The sequence below is a fragment of the Arachis ipaensis genome, chromosome B4 (genome assembly GCF_059453495.1).
Source record: "Arachis ipaensis isolate K30076 ecotype BB chromosome B4, ASM5945349v1, whole genome shotgun sequence".
In the NCBI taxonomy this organism is placed as follows: domain Eukaryota; kingdom Viridiplantae; phylum Streptophyta; class Magnoliopsida; order Fabales; family Fabaceae; genus Arachis; species Arachis ipaensis.
This window is the reverse complement of record NC_142439.1, coordinates 6,606,555-6,623,119: the sequence shown is the minus strand read 5'-3', so window position 1 is coordinate 6,623,119 and position 16,565 is coordinate 6,606,555. Positions and strand designations below refer to the sequence as shown.

Sequence of the window (16,565 nt, the reverse complement as noted above, 5' to 3'; positions counted from 1 at the left end):
AACTATAAGGACCAACAGAGTAATTAAACCTAAATACAATACACTTTTAAAAATTCCATCTTAAATGCTTTTAAAATATTCTTATTTTTTAAAACGGTAAAGTACTAAATTAGTCCTTTATGTTTGGGTCTAATTCTGTTTTGATTCTTTAAGATTTAAAATGTCCTATTTGAATAACAAAAAAATTTCATTTAACTTCAATAAAGTCCAGCCATTTAGCTTTAATATAATGTAAAGTCAATGTTAAATAATTAACGTTATTGTTCTACCAAACTTTAATATCCTTCCTTAAAAAAGATGTACAAACTTGAGAGGATTAGCAGTGGATGCATCACATGCATTATCATTAATCTTGGATCAAGTATATGGAGAACATCTTCGAGAACTTGGTTTTCGCTGAGAAGTTTGTTACTGGCAGGACAAAGCCATTATCATCTCTATTACACAGGAAATTTTTTTCGACAACCGAAGAGTTTAGTTATATAAATTTTCTATATTTAAAAACTGAGTTTCATTAAATATTTAACATTAATTTCACAGTAAGACTATATTAAAATTAAATAAAATTTTTTTAAATTCAAATATGACACTTTAAACTTCAGAGACCAAAATAAAATTAAATCTAAAACATAAAAGACTAACTTAATATTTTATTCTTATTAAAAAATACAAACTTAAGAACATAATATTGTCAAAAAAAAAAAAGAAAAATTTGTGCTTTTTTTAAAAACGCAAACGCTCTTAAATTTTTACCAAAAGTCCTACTTTTGGTATTGCTTTATATTAGTAAACTAGTATCTCTTATCATTAAATCAAAAGATTGTCAACCGCAGACTTAATGCAGAACGCAATAGAGTAATAATGATTTGAATGAAGAGAGAGAATATAAATTTAATTCAATATAACTTTGTTTTTTTTATTTATATTTTTATGGTTCTTTAAGTTTTTAGTTATAATGTACTCACATGGATACACGGACACAAAATACAATATGATATAAGATACATTAATAAATAAATTTAAAATTTTATAAGATATAAAGATATACATATATATAAAATATAAAATATTTTTTAGATAAATTATAATAATATTTTATTATTTTATTAATATTAAAATATAAATTAATTTTTTAATTATTTTTAATATATTATTTTAATTATATAAAATATTTAAAATAATTTTTTGTTTTAATAAATAATAATATATTATTTCTAAATTTATTTTAAAAATACATGTTAAAAATAAGGTTGAACACACTAATATGTAATGGTATATTTAGATGTATTTAAATATATTTAAAATATTTTTTTTTTATTTTTAATTAAGATTCGGTTGGATATAACAAACATGTATATCGAACAAATATCCATTAGTGTTATGTTTAAAATGTGTCCAACACACTAACACGCACGATTCAACAAGTAAAAAAAATATATCTCTTGTAATTTTTATGGTAATAAAAATAAAAAGATCCAACCTTTGGCACTTACCTATAAGAGAAAAGTTTGGTTTATCAAAATCACATCTTTGATACAGCTATATATATATATCTCTTCATCACTCCATGTATAATCAATCTAAATCTTAATAACTGTGAAGCCGGGAACAATGATGAAGCAAACTCTGCCAAGATTTATCATTGTTTTGCTTCTTGTTCTCTCCTTTGACTCTGGTATGTAATAATACATATACACTATTGTACAATTGCAATAAATAAATAAAAAATAATACATGAAGATTACATGCATATATATGTTTGTTGATGCAGATTATTGTGGATTATTATTAGCAACGGCAAGACCTGATGTTCATTATTGTGAAGCAAGAGAAACCGTTGAACATTGCAGCCAACCGGAGTGCTATCATTTGTGTATTCGGAAGTATGCACATGCTGAATTGGGATTTACCAGTGGCTTTTGCTATAATACTAAAATTTGTGATTGCTTTTACTATGATTACGACCCAAATTGCAATGCCCCCAAAAACCCTTGATATTTCCCTACCTAAGTTACCTTCATAATAATGGCCTTAGTTAGTTCCTTTTGTTATTGTTCTTGTATTAATATGTCTGACCGAAGTATAGCTCGTCGCAACGAAGATGAAAAAAGGTTTCTATTATTTTAGTATTTTACTGGATGAGAAATATTTTGGCAAATAAAAGTGCCTTAGTTTAGATATTTGTATAAGGCACTTTGATTTTCAAGTTAATATGAAAAATGTATTAGAATAATAAAATAATTCAAATTGAAATTTATCCCGGGTAGAAAAGTAAATGATGTTATATATCTATTAAATTGTGAATGACATCGACGATTATCCTATTTAAAAATGGAAAATTAATTTGAGAAATTATTTTATTTGATTTTTGCTTCAATAATAATTGCAATAATGCACAGTAGGCAAATAACTAATTGGTCGTGAATTTGAATTTTATTTAAGGGTTTGTCTTTGATCAATGGGTTGCTGCATGCACAATACAAGATTTAAACTTTTAACACTTGTTTAAGTAGATAAATGAGCTAACCATTCAATCAACTCAAATGGATTAAATTATGTGAGTTATAGGTATATGATAATATATTATTTTGTTGGAGGTGAAATACTGAAATGCATGTATTTCGTTGGGGCAAAATGTATATAAGTCCATGAAATTTTAAACCGAAAAGAACGTTTAGCAGAGCATTCTAACAATATAAAATGTAGCATCGTAGTTGAAAGATGATCCGTTTCGCCCCTAGCTAACAAATTGTCACCATGCATATATTTGTATCATACTATTGTTAATCACCTTTTTGCAATACACGATTAGTTGAGTCATTTAAAAAATAGTTAGTGGCATCTCTGTTCTATATTATTAAGGCCGAAAGTAAGTCGAATTAGACCAAATTTAAGTTCAGTTCACAAAAATTAAGCTTGACTTACAGTTTGATTTATTAACAATCGAGCCTATTTTGCAAGCTCAAGCGCGGCTCAACGAAAGCTCATGAGCTGACTCAAATAATATGAATATAATCTATAATTCTATATCAATAAATTATAACTTATTATATATATATTAAAAAATATTAAAAAAGATAAATTTTATATATTGTCTACCTATCAATTATAAATTTTTTATTTATGTCCTACATAAAAATTATATATAAAAAATGACTATAAAATTTTAATTAAATAATTAAGAATATATATATCTGTGTGTGTGTGTTATTTATAAAATTATATATATAAAATTATTATGTATACGCATATCTTATATACATTTATATATACTTTTAATATTTTATATATAATCGAGCTAGTTCATGAGCTGATGAATTGAGTTTATCCAAACTCAAACTCGACTCATTTAATTTATGAGCTCAATTCTAAGTTCAAACTCGGCTCACCAACTCACGAGTTTAGCTTATCGAACTATTAACAAATCAAACTCGAACTGGTTCATGAATTGGCTTGACTCACTTTCAGTTCTATATATTATGAATATTTATTTATTTAGTATATTTTATATATAAACTAGTATTTTTATCCATATCTTAATATTTAGTTTTATTATAAATTTAAAATTTAATAAAATCTAAGGTTTTTTTTTAAATAAATACTAAAGATTTTATCAAATGAGAGAAAGAAAGGGATACGAGATTAGCGTTCTGTTTTAGTATATTTTTCATTTTTTTTGTGCAACGAATGCTTTATGGATTATTGTTTTTCTTGTTAGAAGAGCGCTTCCCAGATATGCGATTTTTAGTCGGCATACCCAACAAAAAAAGGTATCATCGTGAGAAATCCAACAAAAAAAGGTATCATCGTGAGAAATGATCGTATCTGAATAAATAGTTTTTTAAAAAATAATATTTTGGTAATAAATTTTAGAAATGGTGGTATATTGATTAAATAGTCAAGAGAGATAGAACGAGAAAAAAAGGGAAAATTCCTTAATTAAAAAAAATTATTTTAATTACAATAAAAAAAATATCATATAATATATTTTGATTGTCAAATCAATGACCTATTATAGATATTAATTTTAATTGTAATAAAAAAATATTGTATGATACATTTTGATGGTGAAATGACTTAAATTAGTAATTAGTGATAATATATAAAAAATGAAATAGGTGGAGGAGGAAGAGACATACAAAAGCGTATAGGGAAAGGAGATACCTCTGATTTTGAAGAAAAAATGTCAATTTAATTATAATGAAAGAGGGTGTCATATATCACATTTTTTAAAAAATTAATAATATATAATGGATTAGTAATAATATATAAGAGATATAGAATTGATAAATAAAAAAAAAAGATATAAAAGGAGAAAGAGAGAGCTTTTTAATTTTAAAAAAAGAAATTATTTCAATTGCAATGAAAGTGCTATATGACACATTTGATAATAAATGTTAGAAATCATGACGTATTAATTAAAAATTTAAAACAGATAGAGTGAGTGGAGAAGAGAGAGAACTTTTTAATTTAAAAAAAAATAATTTATTTTAATAATTAATTGACTACTTTTTATAAGTGTAGCCTTAGGTCTTTTGTTTTTTTTTTTTTTTTTGTATACTATAGCTACTGTATATAAGTGTAACCTTAGGTCTCAGTTTTTTTTTTTTTTTTTTGTATACTATAACTACTGTATATAAGTATAGACATAGGTCTTTATATATATATATATATATCTAATAATTATTAATACAACATAATAGTTAATATGATTACATGTATAATAATTCTGTATTTTTATTTAAATGAGTTGATATTATAAAATAAAAATAAATACATAATTATACTAAATAATTCCTTTAAATAATAAAAATTATCTCTAACCAAAATATATTTATAATAATGATCCAAAAATACTAGAATGAAGTTAATTATAAAAATTCATACATCTCACACTAAAATAAACATAGTCATATCAAAATAACCATAATATCACTTAGAATTTACTACTAAAAATTAGATATAGTATACAAAATTAGATTCTACATCTACTACTAAACCACAACCAGCAGAGTACTCATGAAATTTTTGATACCTCTACAACCAACTACAACAGCACCTGAAACAGTTAAATTTAGGGACAAATTTAAGTGACTAAAAAGTTTAGACTCCTACCCTGGATGCCAGAAACAAAATATGATTAAAAGTTTGATTTTGTGAAATACCTATTAGGGAGACGAAGAACTTCGATCAACACAACTTAAAACAGAAGAGCAATAGCAATTGCCAATGCGCCAACATATACTTGTAGTAAATTATTAAGACATAAAAGAACCATACATACAACATCAGTATTTCAGTGCAGGAAGAACGTTTGAGAAACAAAAGGTAAGAATTTAAAGTTTCTGACCAGCATGTATGGTGAGATTAGAAAACAGTAATGTTATTCTGTTCAAATCAAAAGCAACATTTCACAAGATTTTCCCACTTGAGCTTGCAATGAAGGGAACACGTAGACATAGTAAACCAAGAAAGCGTATACAAAAAAAAAATAACATGGTCACGGCAAAAGAGGTGAATTCAAGAAATTATGCATTCTTGTTTCATTCAAACCATGAAAATCTGCAGGTGTTTCTTTCTTCCATTTCCTTTAACACAATCCTGATATGTCCCTATAGCACTGTTCATGCACTAATTAACCAGACTTTCACACTTAAATTAGATATGGACAAATTCATATGTACCAAGTGCACAAAATCAGAAATACAACAACCAGAATTGCACAAACAAATTTCAGGTTCTATGGAACAAGGAACAGATAAGGACATACCACATCTAAGTTCGGAAAATGAGTTGATCCATGGCCGCTATTCGCATCAATCGGAGACTGTTGGTAAGAATTAAATTGATATAATCAAACAGATTTGGGACCCAGCAGCAGCAACAGCAATTAAATCATTCAAGAGATAACGGCAAAACAACAAAATAGGGCAGGAAAAAAAAAAGACAACCTAGAAGAAGGTGGAAATTAGGGCAGAACCGGATAGCACAGGGCAGAAGAGCAGCAGGCAGAATCGAAGAAGGCAAAAGGCGAGTCGTGGTCCTCATGGTGTAAGTTAAGGGTGTTCAACGGCCAGGTGAAGATGGAACCGGCGATGGAGTTCGCGGCTCAGAGGCTGCGAAACAGAGGAGCGGCGGCAAAGACAGCAGACGCTGGTGGTGCTGGGTGAGCCACCAAATTTTGCTCCTGAAAAGGAAACACAATTATGTCCACTGGCAGGTCTCCATCGGAACAGTTTGCTAAGTTTTTAAAAATCATAAGGACACATCAAATATCTTATTATTGCTTCATCAAAGGACATATGCTCAGGATCTTAGATTTAACAATTTTTTCTATCTTATATTTACTTAATTTGAATTAATAACTTCAAACTTAACTACTTAAAGCATGCACTACTCAATCATTTTTTCCATGAAATGGAATTTTGTAACTCATCAATATGTTCATATATTTCTCTGTAAATAAGCCCCCATATTAGGCATTCACTTTGGCTTCATTCAAAATTTTAGTTGAACCTCAGATAGAAAAGAGAAATAAAGCTGGCAGAAACATACCAAGATAAAGTCTTATTGGATGTTGAAAAGATAGTTCACGAGCATACCCAAATTTCTCTTGAGGACGCCACGAACTACACTTGAAGTCTGAAAGGGGAGGGGGAAAAATGAAAAAATCATCCTCGACAAAACATTAAGGTGTATTGACAGGTATTAGTCATCTTAAATTTTTCCCTTTAAACCATGCTCACAACCAGCAAAGCATACAAAATTAAAGATGATTTTTCATATGCAGAAGTTTCATAGTTGTTTCATGCAGGCTACCTTTATCACCGCATCTTTTATGGAAAGACTCATGAAAGTTTACAGCATCATCTGAGAAAAAGTACCTAAAGAAGTCTTCAACCTTTATCTGCAGTTTGTAAATTTAAAATTTTAAAATTTCTAATAAATTTACAAGACTAATATTACTAATATCAACAAGGGAAAACTTGAAAATGAAAAAAAATGGTATTTTTTCTAATAAGAAATACCGGAAAATCAGCTTCTGCAACACGTGTATTCTTCTGGGACTGCACATTAGAAAATAAGCTCAGATTAGCAGAGTTTTTGAAAAAATATGATGGATTAATAAAACATATTATAAGTTAAATACAATAGACATTTTCTTTTTATCCTTTTTATAAAAGAATAATTTCAGTAAGATTTAAGGAGATGGATAATATGATAAAAAAAGCAAAACAAAGGATTCATCTATAAAGCATAGCTTTTCAAACCCTAAACACAATGGGCATGAAAAATTGATCAATTTTGCTCAGGCAAAGTTTCCTAGCGTTATATATTTAATATTTTTTAACTTCTCAGACCATAAACAAACAGAGGGGCTGGAGAATTTCAAAGACGGGATCAATCAAGTCAGTTTACCAACTTCTATTTGTAAGAAATAGTAGTTAAGCAAAGAGCTTATATGGCTAATCCACCGCAGTTAACTATTTAAGTGTAACAGAGCTGCAATACAATATAGCATACAAACTCCAAACTCATCTGTCTGTAACTATTTAGATCATGTTTTGATGCATCTTTTATAGTTAAACCAACCTTTTCCACAATCTTCAGAACTTTCTCAAATCCTTTCTTGTCCTTTTTCTTCCTATTGTTACTACTCAAATCCAAACCTTCTTGCACGTACAATGCATAGAATTCCCTACGTTCAGCCGACAGTGCAGCCAAAACCGGTCCAACCCCATAGATTCCCTCACCAACAATCTTAGGCACAGTGGATTCTGTGGCCTCTTTCCAAGTCTTTCTACCCCAATTTTCCTGCTTATTCCATCTTCTAAACTCAGGCCTTTCTGATCCAACTTTTGCTCCCCCCCCATCCCCCTGTACCTGTTCTTTATGTTATCCCACCTTGGATCATCAATGGCTTCCTCTATTTCACCATCACCTACTTCACCATCATCATGATTATCAAACTTCCCATACCTGGTTCCATAGTCACTTCTCTCAGTCCTCTGAACTCTCACTTTCTCAGCCAATCCGCTATTCCTTTCTTTACTTGCTAATGATGGTCCTGGCTTAGAAAAACCTTCATGATCATGAACTACTGCTTTCTCTAACCTCTCAACCGATTGCTCCCAAGAGGACTTGGTATTCACCTTCTTTCCTGAACCTTCCTGAATAGAGCTACTAATCTTATACGGTTTCGCTCCAAACTCAAAACTTCCTGATTGTTACAAACTTCAGGCAGGTTATTTTGTGACAATGTATGATAAAGTATACGCCTGAATCAATATAAAAGCAAAAATTTCATTTTATTTATATTTCAACAAATATCTCGACATGCCGTTTGGTTTCAGTCTACAAACTACACTTAAAGTCTGAAAGGGGAGGGGAAAAAAATGAAAAAATCATCCTCAACATGCCATTTGGATTCAATCTCACAAACAAAAATACCACGCATCTTCATCAACAACAGCATTAATCACGCTCTGATCACACAGTTACAATTCATCAACCAGACTTGGGTTCCTGTCTCCTTAGAACTCAAGGATACAGTCGTACGAGCCTATAGAACAGATCCTGTTCAAGTAAGATCGTATCCTTGTGTATCACTCTTTGGCTATATAACTCTCCTTATCTAGCTAAAAACAATCGATGTAAGACTAACTTCGCTCTAGCAACTAATTTTAATATACACGTAACATAGATCATTACTTAGTGTTATCATTTAGTGTCAACAACCTACCAAATAAAATAAAATGATTACTCTTATCAATTCCCAAATACTAATTAGGAGTTTAGTAAAAATTTAACTAACAATTGTTTTAAGAATTTAGCTAATATATTTTTTAAGGACACATGATAAATTTATCATTAGTTAAAGGTTTTAAAATTTTTTTATTTAATAAATACAAAATAAATATATTAAAAATTTAAATCTTTTGTATTTCCAATAAAAAATTTTTTAATTTGTAATCTTAATATATGTCTTTAGAACATAAAATAAATAAATTCTTAATTTAAAGACAAATTAATATTGTTAATAATAAAAAATTTTAAATAATTTATTTTAATAAATACAAACAAATACATTAAGAATTTAATTTTTATCTCTTTTTATAATTTTTTAATTAATAATTTTATCATGTATCATATTACCTATTGTTGTTCTCTCCTTTGTCTCTGGTATTTTTTACTAAGTAACATTCTTTATCATCCATTCATGATTTGGCTGATTTTTTTAGATATGATCATTACCGGTGAGTTATGCTGAGATATGATCATTACCGATGATTTACACTGTTATGACGGTATTGCGTTTTTGAAATTTTGGGGGAAGAAATCGGTGCCACCGATTTCAAGCAGAGAGGAAGAACCACAAATCGGTCCCACCGATTTGTGTGAGAGAGGTTGATGGGGAACAAATCGGTGCCACCGATTTGTGTGAGGGAGAGGTTGATGGGGAACAAATCGGTGCCACCGATTTCTGGTGGAGGAAGACGTTATCGGATGAGTGCAGTAATCGGTCCCACCGATTACTAGAGGCAGAAAATTTTATTTTAATCCGGGGTGCACAAATCGGACCCACCGATTTGGGGGGTGCAGCGGTCGGTCCGTCCGATTTGCCCGTTAGTGCATACAAAAAGCGGATGGTGAGTTCACAGAAGCCCCATTTCTTCCTCGTCATGTTCATCCTCTTCTCTTCTGTTCTCTGATTCATCTCCATTTTTTTTTGTAAAAAAAAATTCTGTGAGGTTGAAAATAGTCAAGTACGTATAGTGTTATGGATGATAGAGTTGTATTGAAGATTTATTATTACGGACAGATCTTATTGCAAACATATGAGGGAGTTCAATTTGTGTGTGAAAATCCATTAAATGTTGTTATTCCGTTCATATTGTCATTTGAGGAATTGAAAGGTGTGATTTGTGAGAAGATAGATTCTCAAAGATGTAGGAGAATATCGTGTATTTTGTACAGGTATCCTTTACCTGTGTTTGGTGGGTTTGTTCAATTTCAGACCAAGTACGTGACGCACGAAGCAGATATGCATGAAATGTTTTCAATGTACATGGAAAATCGCCACCGGATGTCGTGCATCGAGTTATATATTGAGTTTGAGCAATCTGAAGCGGACCGTAACATTGAATTGGAAGATTATAATAGTGAAAGCGGAGATGAATTTGAAAGTAACTATGAGATCATCGGTCCAGGTGAAGACGAAGATGAAGCTGGCGGCGCCATGAACGCAGAAGTGGCGGAAGTTGCAAATGCACTAGCAGACTCGCATCCGTTTCAAGAGCCTTCTTTCATGCGGTCGTTGGATTTGGAGGCTATGCACGCACCAGAGTTTCCGCAATATATGAATGCAGGTGCGTAAACCTAGGTAGCTATGTGAAACTCTGAAGTAGCAGATCAATAAGTCGGATGAGTAATGTATGTGATATGTGACTAGGCATTTGTGACCATAGCGCTTGATTTTTTTATTAATTAATAGTTTTTTGTTGTGAATGATATTTAGTTGTTCTTTACGTAGATTTCAATAGCGAAAAATAAGAGTATAACAATCTTACATAGTAAAGTGTGTTTATTAATTGAGTTGTAATAAAAGACTTCTTACTGAGTACATAATGAAGCATTTATTACTTTTGATGTATGCAGCGCCTCCTGTTGTGGCGGATGGTGAGTTTACAGTGGGGATGGAATTCAGTTCAAGGGAGGCAGTAACAAAGGCAATGAAAGATTATACCATCCGGAGAGGTGTGGACTATCGGGTATATGAGTCGGAACCGACGACATTCTATGCCAAATGTACACAATATGGGAATGGTTGTGACTGGTTGATCAGGGTAACCAAAATGCAGAAGAAGTACTGTTGGGAGATAAGGAGGTACAATGGAAGTCACACTTGTACCAGGTCTACTATTTCTCAAGACCATTCAAAGCTGGATTCCAAGACAGTTGCAGAAGCAATAAAGCCGTTGGTAGAGGTTGACCCGTCTATAAAGGTGAAATCAGTAATTGCTGATGTCCAGTCAAAGTTTAACTACACCATCAGTTATCGCAAGGCTTGGTTAGCAAAGCAGCAGGCGGTCGAATCAATTTTCGGAAGTTGGGAAGCATCGTACGAAACTTTGCCCATATGGTTTGAGGCCATGTGCCACAAAGAGCCATCAGCAGTGGTTCACTTTGAAACAATGCCTGCTTACCAGGGGGATGATTTGGTTCCTGATATACGTGTTCTACATAGAATTTTCTGGAGTTATTACCCCTGTATAAGGGCCTTCAGACACTGCAAGCCAGTGGTGTAGGTGGACGGAACTCATTTGTATGGAAAATACAAGGGTTGTTTATTGGTTGCAGTCTCACAAGATGGTAATAACAACATCGTGCCTATTGCATTTGCCATAGTGGAGGGAGAGACTTCTGATGCATGGTACTTTTTTCTGAGCAACCTGCGTCAACATGTGGTGACACGTGATGGTGTGGGACTTATCTCTGATCGACACGATTCGATTAGGTCAGCTATTGAACGAAGTAATGGGGCGTGGTCTCCTCCTAGAGCTTTCCATATGTTTTGTATCCGCCATATTGAGTCCAACTTCTATTACTCTCCTGAATCAGAGTCATCGGAATACGTCTAGGGTTTCCACTTTGTATGATCCCTCCCGCCGCTTCAGCACTTCTGCTCGAGTCAACAGACATTCTGGCACCAGAATTATCAGATGAAGTGCGAACCCGAGATCTCAAATCCAATGACCCCCTAGCTGGAGTAATACCAGCCAAATGTGCTTGGTGGTCAGTGGGAATGTCAACATAGTTACCTGAATGTGAGTGGTAAGACCCCGATGCCATGAAACCAAGCAGCTGACTGAATGAAGGTTGCTCTCCATACTCAAACTGTGGACCACCCCAATTCTGTTGATGTGCCGGGACTGACGCTGAGTAATAATCAGACGGATGCGTGTCAGGAACATATGGTGTAAAATACTCAACCCCCTGTTGTGGCGGTTCCGGTGGCGGTGGTGGTGGAGGTACTGGTGTCGGTTCCGGTTCCGGTGCCGGTGGTGGTGGTGGTGGAGGACCTTCTGGATTCTCTTCAAAGACAAGGTTCGACAATTGCAAGTGGTCACCAAATGCTGCTCGGTACCAATGCATGTAAATTTCCAACGGATAATGTAAATGCTCGAAGTCATCCGAGAGAGTGTGACTATATCGATTTGTCCACTGCATCACCTAAAGAGAGTGGGTATCGGCCCAATCTTGATTCTTAGGCCCAGTTAGAACTTCACCGTGTGATGCACCTAGATCCTGCCCTTGAGCAGGAACACCCTGTGTCAATCCAAATTGCCTCCTGACTCTATCAGTTGCATGCCACTCAATGCATTCAAAAGATATAAGTGGCACTGTGGCACTCCAGATAACCGAATTATGACGGATGGCTAAAGGAATTACGTCTGGGTCGATGTATCCAATGCCATAAGCCTGCCAAACAAACTGGACACATCGAACCAGTCAGATTATTACACAACAATTAATTCACTTAACAAGTTACATAAAGTACTTGTATTTTACAAAATACTTGTCCTTCTTGTAGACCATCCAACAACCTCCTGTAGTGCGCAAGCGTTTTATATCGGTAGGGATAGTTTTGACGGTCCCAGTTATGCCACCTGCCGACGGACAATCCATTAGTTAACTTATCTTACCATAAAAAAAAATACAATTTCTATCAATTCTTTCAATGCATACTATAATCAAAATTACCTGTTTGCAACTGGAAACACTACGGGATTGCCGGGAATCGGCGCTAGAAATGGTAGCCGGATCCAAGCCCAACTGACCAACAGTGTCAGTGGACCGTCCATCTCCTTGCAGTCGACACGAGTTGCCCTACACAATGATCTATACAAGTGTGCCAGGCACGCTGAACCCCAACTAAACTGTATGATCCCACCGAAGTTGCGGAGCAAAGGTAAAAATTTCCAGTGCACCGCTGTACCCGACTTATCTGCAAACAGAACTGTCCCAAATAACATTATGTGACACTTTACATACATCTGTATGTGCACATCATCATTCAACACTATACGATCTTTCAAACCCCTAAACCACTTTAATTTTATAAAGCTCCCTCTACAATCCGTCTTCCTCGATGCAATTCCAAATTGGTGCAAGCACTCGGCTTCCAATGCCTCAAAGCTACTCATGGTCGGACCTGTAACCGGAAGACTATTTGTCGGCAGACCGAGGATTAGCGCCACATCCTCCAAGGTCACGGCACACTCACCAACCGGAAAATGAAAAGTGTGAGTCTCGAGCCGCCATCTCTCAATCAGAGCATTAATCATTGCTGACTGACCTTTAATAACTCCAATTTGGGATACATAATAAAATCCAGTCTCGCGTAAATGTGGCTCAACAATTTCGTTGTATGGATCCGGCGGATGTAAATGATCACACATTAACATCCTTGAAGCCTACAATATCACATTTCCATTATAAGAACAAGTATAATATAACTATATTATTCAAAAACACAATTATCCTTAACATGTCCATTATAACTAATTCCCAGCATAATTGCATTTCAAACATACACATTAAATCTGTTATACAGTAAATCCTTCAATCATATTCATTACTTTATAACAGAAATTAATTAACCTTACACAGTAAATCAGCCTCTATTATTATTATTATTATTATTATTATTATTATTATTATTATTATTATTATTATTATTATTATTCATACATATAAAACAGCATATTAATTTTTTTTAATTATTATTATTATTTTTCAAACAACATACATACTAGTTTTATTATTATTATTATTATTATTATTCAAACAGCATACATACTAATTTTTTTATTATAATTATAATTTTTATTACTATTATTATTCGTATAGAACAGCATACTAATTTATTATTATTATTATTATTATTATTCAAACAGCATACATATTAATTAGTTATTATTATTATTATTATTATTATTATTATTATTATTATTATTATTATTATTATTATTATCTAACACAGCATATAATTTTAGTTATTATTAATTTATTGTTTAAATTTTACTAAATTAAAATTCAATTGTTAAAGATCATAAATAAAACAATAAATTAAATTTTTATTTTTCATCATAATAATTAATTAAACTCAATTACTAATACTGATAATATACTAACTAACCATATCATTCATACATTCATACATACATACATATAAAGTTTATTTCTATTTTAATTTCTATTTCTAACCACCTAATAATAGAATTATACATACATACATACATGCTTAATTTCTACTTAATGCCATTCTAATATATTGCTAATAAAATTTAAAATTCTCACTATCATTATTTTTAAATAAAATTATTAAAAAATAAAAACTTACATAATTTGGATCTCCAAGATAATTAACAATATGAACCTCTGGTTGATTTACTTCCTTAATTTTTCGTCTTTTTGGCATTTTTACTCAGATTTTTTACTGAGCTTTTTGGTGGTCCAACAATGGTGAAATGGTGGGGTTTAAGCGTTGCAGAAAGGGGAAAGGGATAGTTTGTGTGAGAGTAAATGAGAAACTGTTGGGAGGGTGAAAGAGATAGGGAAACACGGGTTTTGAGGGATGAAACACGCATAGGAGTCACGGGCTACCCACAAGCCAGCTGCATGCGTGACGCGTGGCAAGGGGTCACCAATCGGTGCCACCGATTTGCGTCCCATCCGCGCCCTGAAATCGTTGCCACCGATTTCCGTCCCCCCTCATCGGTGCCACCGATTTCTTCAACAACGCCGTCACATCTCCGTGAAACACCCCAAACCCTCATAACGCTATGAAACTCGTTCACCGTCTCCATATCAAAATTAAAAAACTCTCATGATTTATCCTTGTTATTTGTTCTATAGAAATAATTAATTAATAATAAATAATACTGTTTTATTGTTGTAGTTTTTCATGCCATGCATCTTTTATTCTTTGAATTTTGTTTTTCTTAAGTGAGTGACCGTGGCTTTTAGGTAGTCTAACCTCAACTTTGATGAGACCAAGCATCTATCCAGTCTTTCTCTAACAAAACTCTCACCATATTGCTTGTTGCTCCATGTAAATTTACTCCCAATATATCCCAAATTCACCAGTCCTCCTTCATTCATAAAGTTGTTGAAAGCTTCAATGGAACTTCTCGACTTCATACGATCCCCCTTTTTTTTATGATGTGCTGAAATGGCGTTAAAGTCACCAATCACTAAGGAATATTAACTCGAGCAACGAAGAATTTCCAGTTTCTTACCAAATTGATCATTCCTTCGGTTCTCTCTCACAAATTAATTCTCGTGATACCGAAAACAATGAGGAATCAGATTATGTCCACTTTTCTTATTGTTTTGTTTGCTGTTCTCTCCTTTATTTTTGGTATGTACTACTAATTAACATTGCTTATCATCCATTCATATTCATCCTTGTCATGTGTTCTAGAAATAATTAATTAATAACGAATAATATTATTTTATTGTTGCAGATGGTAGATTATTAATAGTGACATAGCATATAACTAAATGTCAAGCTAGCGAAAATATCCATTGATGTATGCACCAAATCGCATTATTATTCATTGTGTGATCAGAAGTATTCAAGTTACTTGAGACTTGCAAAAGGTAATTGCTCGAGTAACACAATCTGCAATTATATTTACCTCAGCTTTAACATAGATTGCCATGCCAAAAATCATTTGATTTGATTTGCTACAATCATTATTATGCCTTCCGTTAATTACTACATCATTCACCTTTGGACCCCAAGAAGTGCATTGAAGAAATAATGCATTCCCTCTTTAAAATGTATAATCTTTGAGATCGTGGCGGCACACACGTAACCCTCGTGGATTAACTCGCTTAACCTAAGCAAAATGGTATTATGGGAATGAATTTGTTCTAGGATTAACAATGCATTCCCTCTTCTTTTTTTGGGGGGTAACATAAGGGGCCTAAGACCCAAAGAAGAATGACAAATTTTTTGGACTGGGAAAGACATTGTTTAACAAGTGATGTCTACTGCACTTCTTATTGTATAGACCATTTTTTGGGGGGGATCTTGGGTCTGGACACTTGAATTTACGTCAATTTATTTAATTTGAAACGAAAAACCTCAATCAATACTGGACATAAAAGCCTATTAGACATTGCAGTAAGACCAAAGTCATAAAAATAAAAATAGCTAATATGCAACTAGTGGTTAGCTCACTAGTCCGCTTAAGCAAGTGTCGGGGGTTCGAATCCCGCCTTGTGCATGCAGCAACCCATTGGCCAGCGGCAAACCCTTAAATGGAGCTCAGTACCGCGACGGATTAGTCCTTGACCTGCCGGGTTGGGGGATACCGTGGGAAACCAAAAAAAAAAAGAATTATTTGTTTTGTTTTTCTTTGGTCAGTTTGTTTTGTTTCTTTGTGTTGGGGTTTTGTTTTGTTTGTATTTTTGGTTTCTTTGGGCCTATGACGCTCATTCGTATATCAGCAATGGGGGAATTCATGCCTCATTGCCTCAAATGATCTCCA

The 16,565-nt window shown here is 32.9% G+C and overlaps 3 protein-coding genes and 1 pseudogene across 3 annotated transcripts; 1 reads left to right on the top strand and 3 right to left on the bottom strand.

The window, feature by feature from the left end:
• Window positions 1-8,427: 8,427 nt before the first annotated feature.
• LOC148566562 (small nucleolar RNA U3) lies at window positions 8,428-8,595 on the bottom strand (annotated as a pseudogene).
• Window positions 8,596-10,303: 1,708 nt separating this feature from the next.
• LOC107635924 (uncharacterized) lies at window positions 10,304-11,309 on the top strand. Its single transcript, XM_016339472.2, has 2 exons — window positions 10,304-10,370; window positions 10,660-11,309. The coding sequence occupies exons 1-2, from the start codon at window positions 10,310-10,312 to the stop codon at window positions 11,307-11,309; spliced, it is 711 nt and encodes a 236-aa protein (XP_016194958.2). The 5' UTR covers window positions 10,304-10,309.
• A 247-nt stretch (window positions 11,310-11,556) lies between these two features.
• LOC148566561 (uncharacterized) lies at window positions 11,557-12,231 on the bottom strand. Its single transcript, XM_088484304.1, has one exon. It carries the CDS (start codon window positions 12,229-12,231, stop codon window positions 11,557-11,559), a length of 675 nt encoding a protein of 224 aa, XP_088340430.1.
• Window positions 12,232-12,234: 3 nt separating this feature from the next.
• LOC148566560 (serine/threonine-protein phosphatase 7 long form homolog) lies at window positions 12,235-14,485 on the bottom strand. Its single transcript, XM_088484303.1, has 4 exons — window positions 14,408-14,485; window positions 12,766-13,478; window positions 12,554-12,671; window positions 12,235-12,495 (listed from the first exon to the last, which is right to left on the bottom strand). The coding sequence occupies exons 1-4, from the start codon at window positions 14,483-14,485 to the stop codon at window positions 12,235-12,237; spliced, it is 1,170 nt and encodes a 389-aa protein (XP_088340429.1).
• Between the last annotated feature and the right edge of the window lie 2,080 nt (window positions 14,486-16,565).

Bases quoted from the DNA above. Each gene is read 5' to 3' on its own strand.
- LOC107635924 (XM_016339472.2), top strand. From the start codon at position 10,310: ATGCGGTCGTTGGATTTGGAGGCTATGCACGCACCAGAGTTTCCGCAA. The intron at 10,371-10,659 runs GTGCGTAAACCT...TGATGTATGCAG, and splicing joins TCCGCAATATATGAATGCAG to CGCCTCCTGTTGTGGCGGAT.
- LOC148566561 (XM_088484304.1), bottom strand. From the start codon at position 12,231: ATGCAGTGGACAAATCGATATAGTCACACTCTCTCGGATGACTTCGAG.
- LOC148566560 (XM_088484303.1), bottom strand. From the start codon at position 14,485: ATGCCAAAAAGACGAAAAATTAAGGAAGTAAATCAACCAGAGGTTCAT. The intron at 13,479-14,407 runs GTAAGTTTTTAT...GTGATATTGTAG, and splicing joins ATCTTGGAGATCCAAATTAT to GCTTCAAGGATGTTAATGTG. The intron at 12,672-12,765 runs GTAATTTTGATT...GTCCGTCGGCAG, and splicing joins GTGTTTCCAGTTGCAAACAG to GTGGCATAACTGGGACCGTC.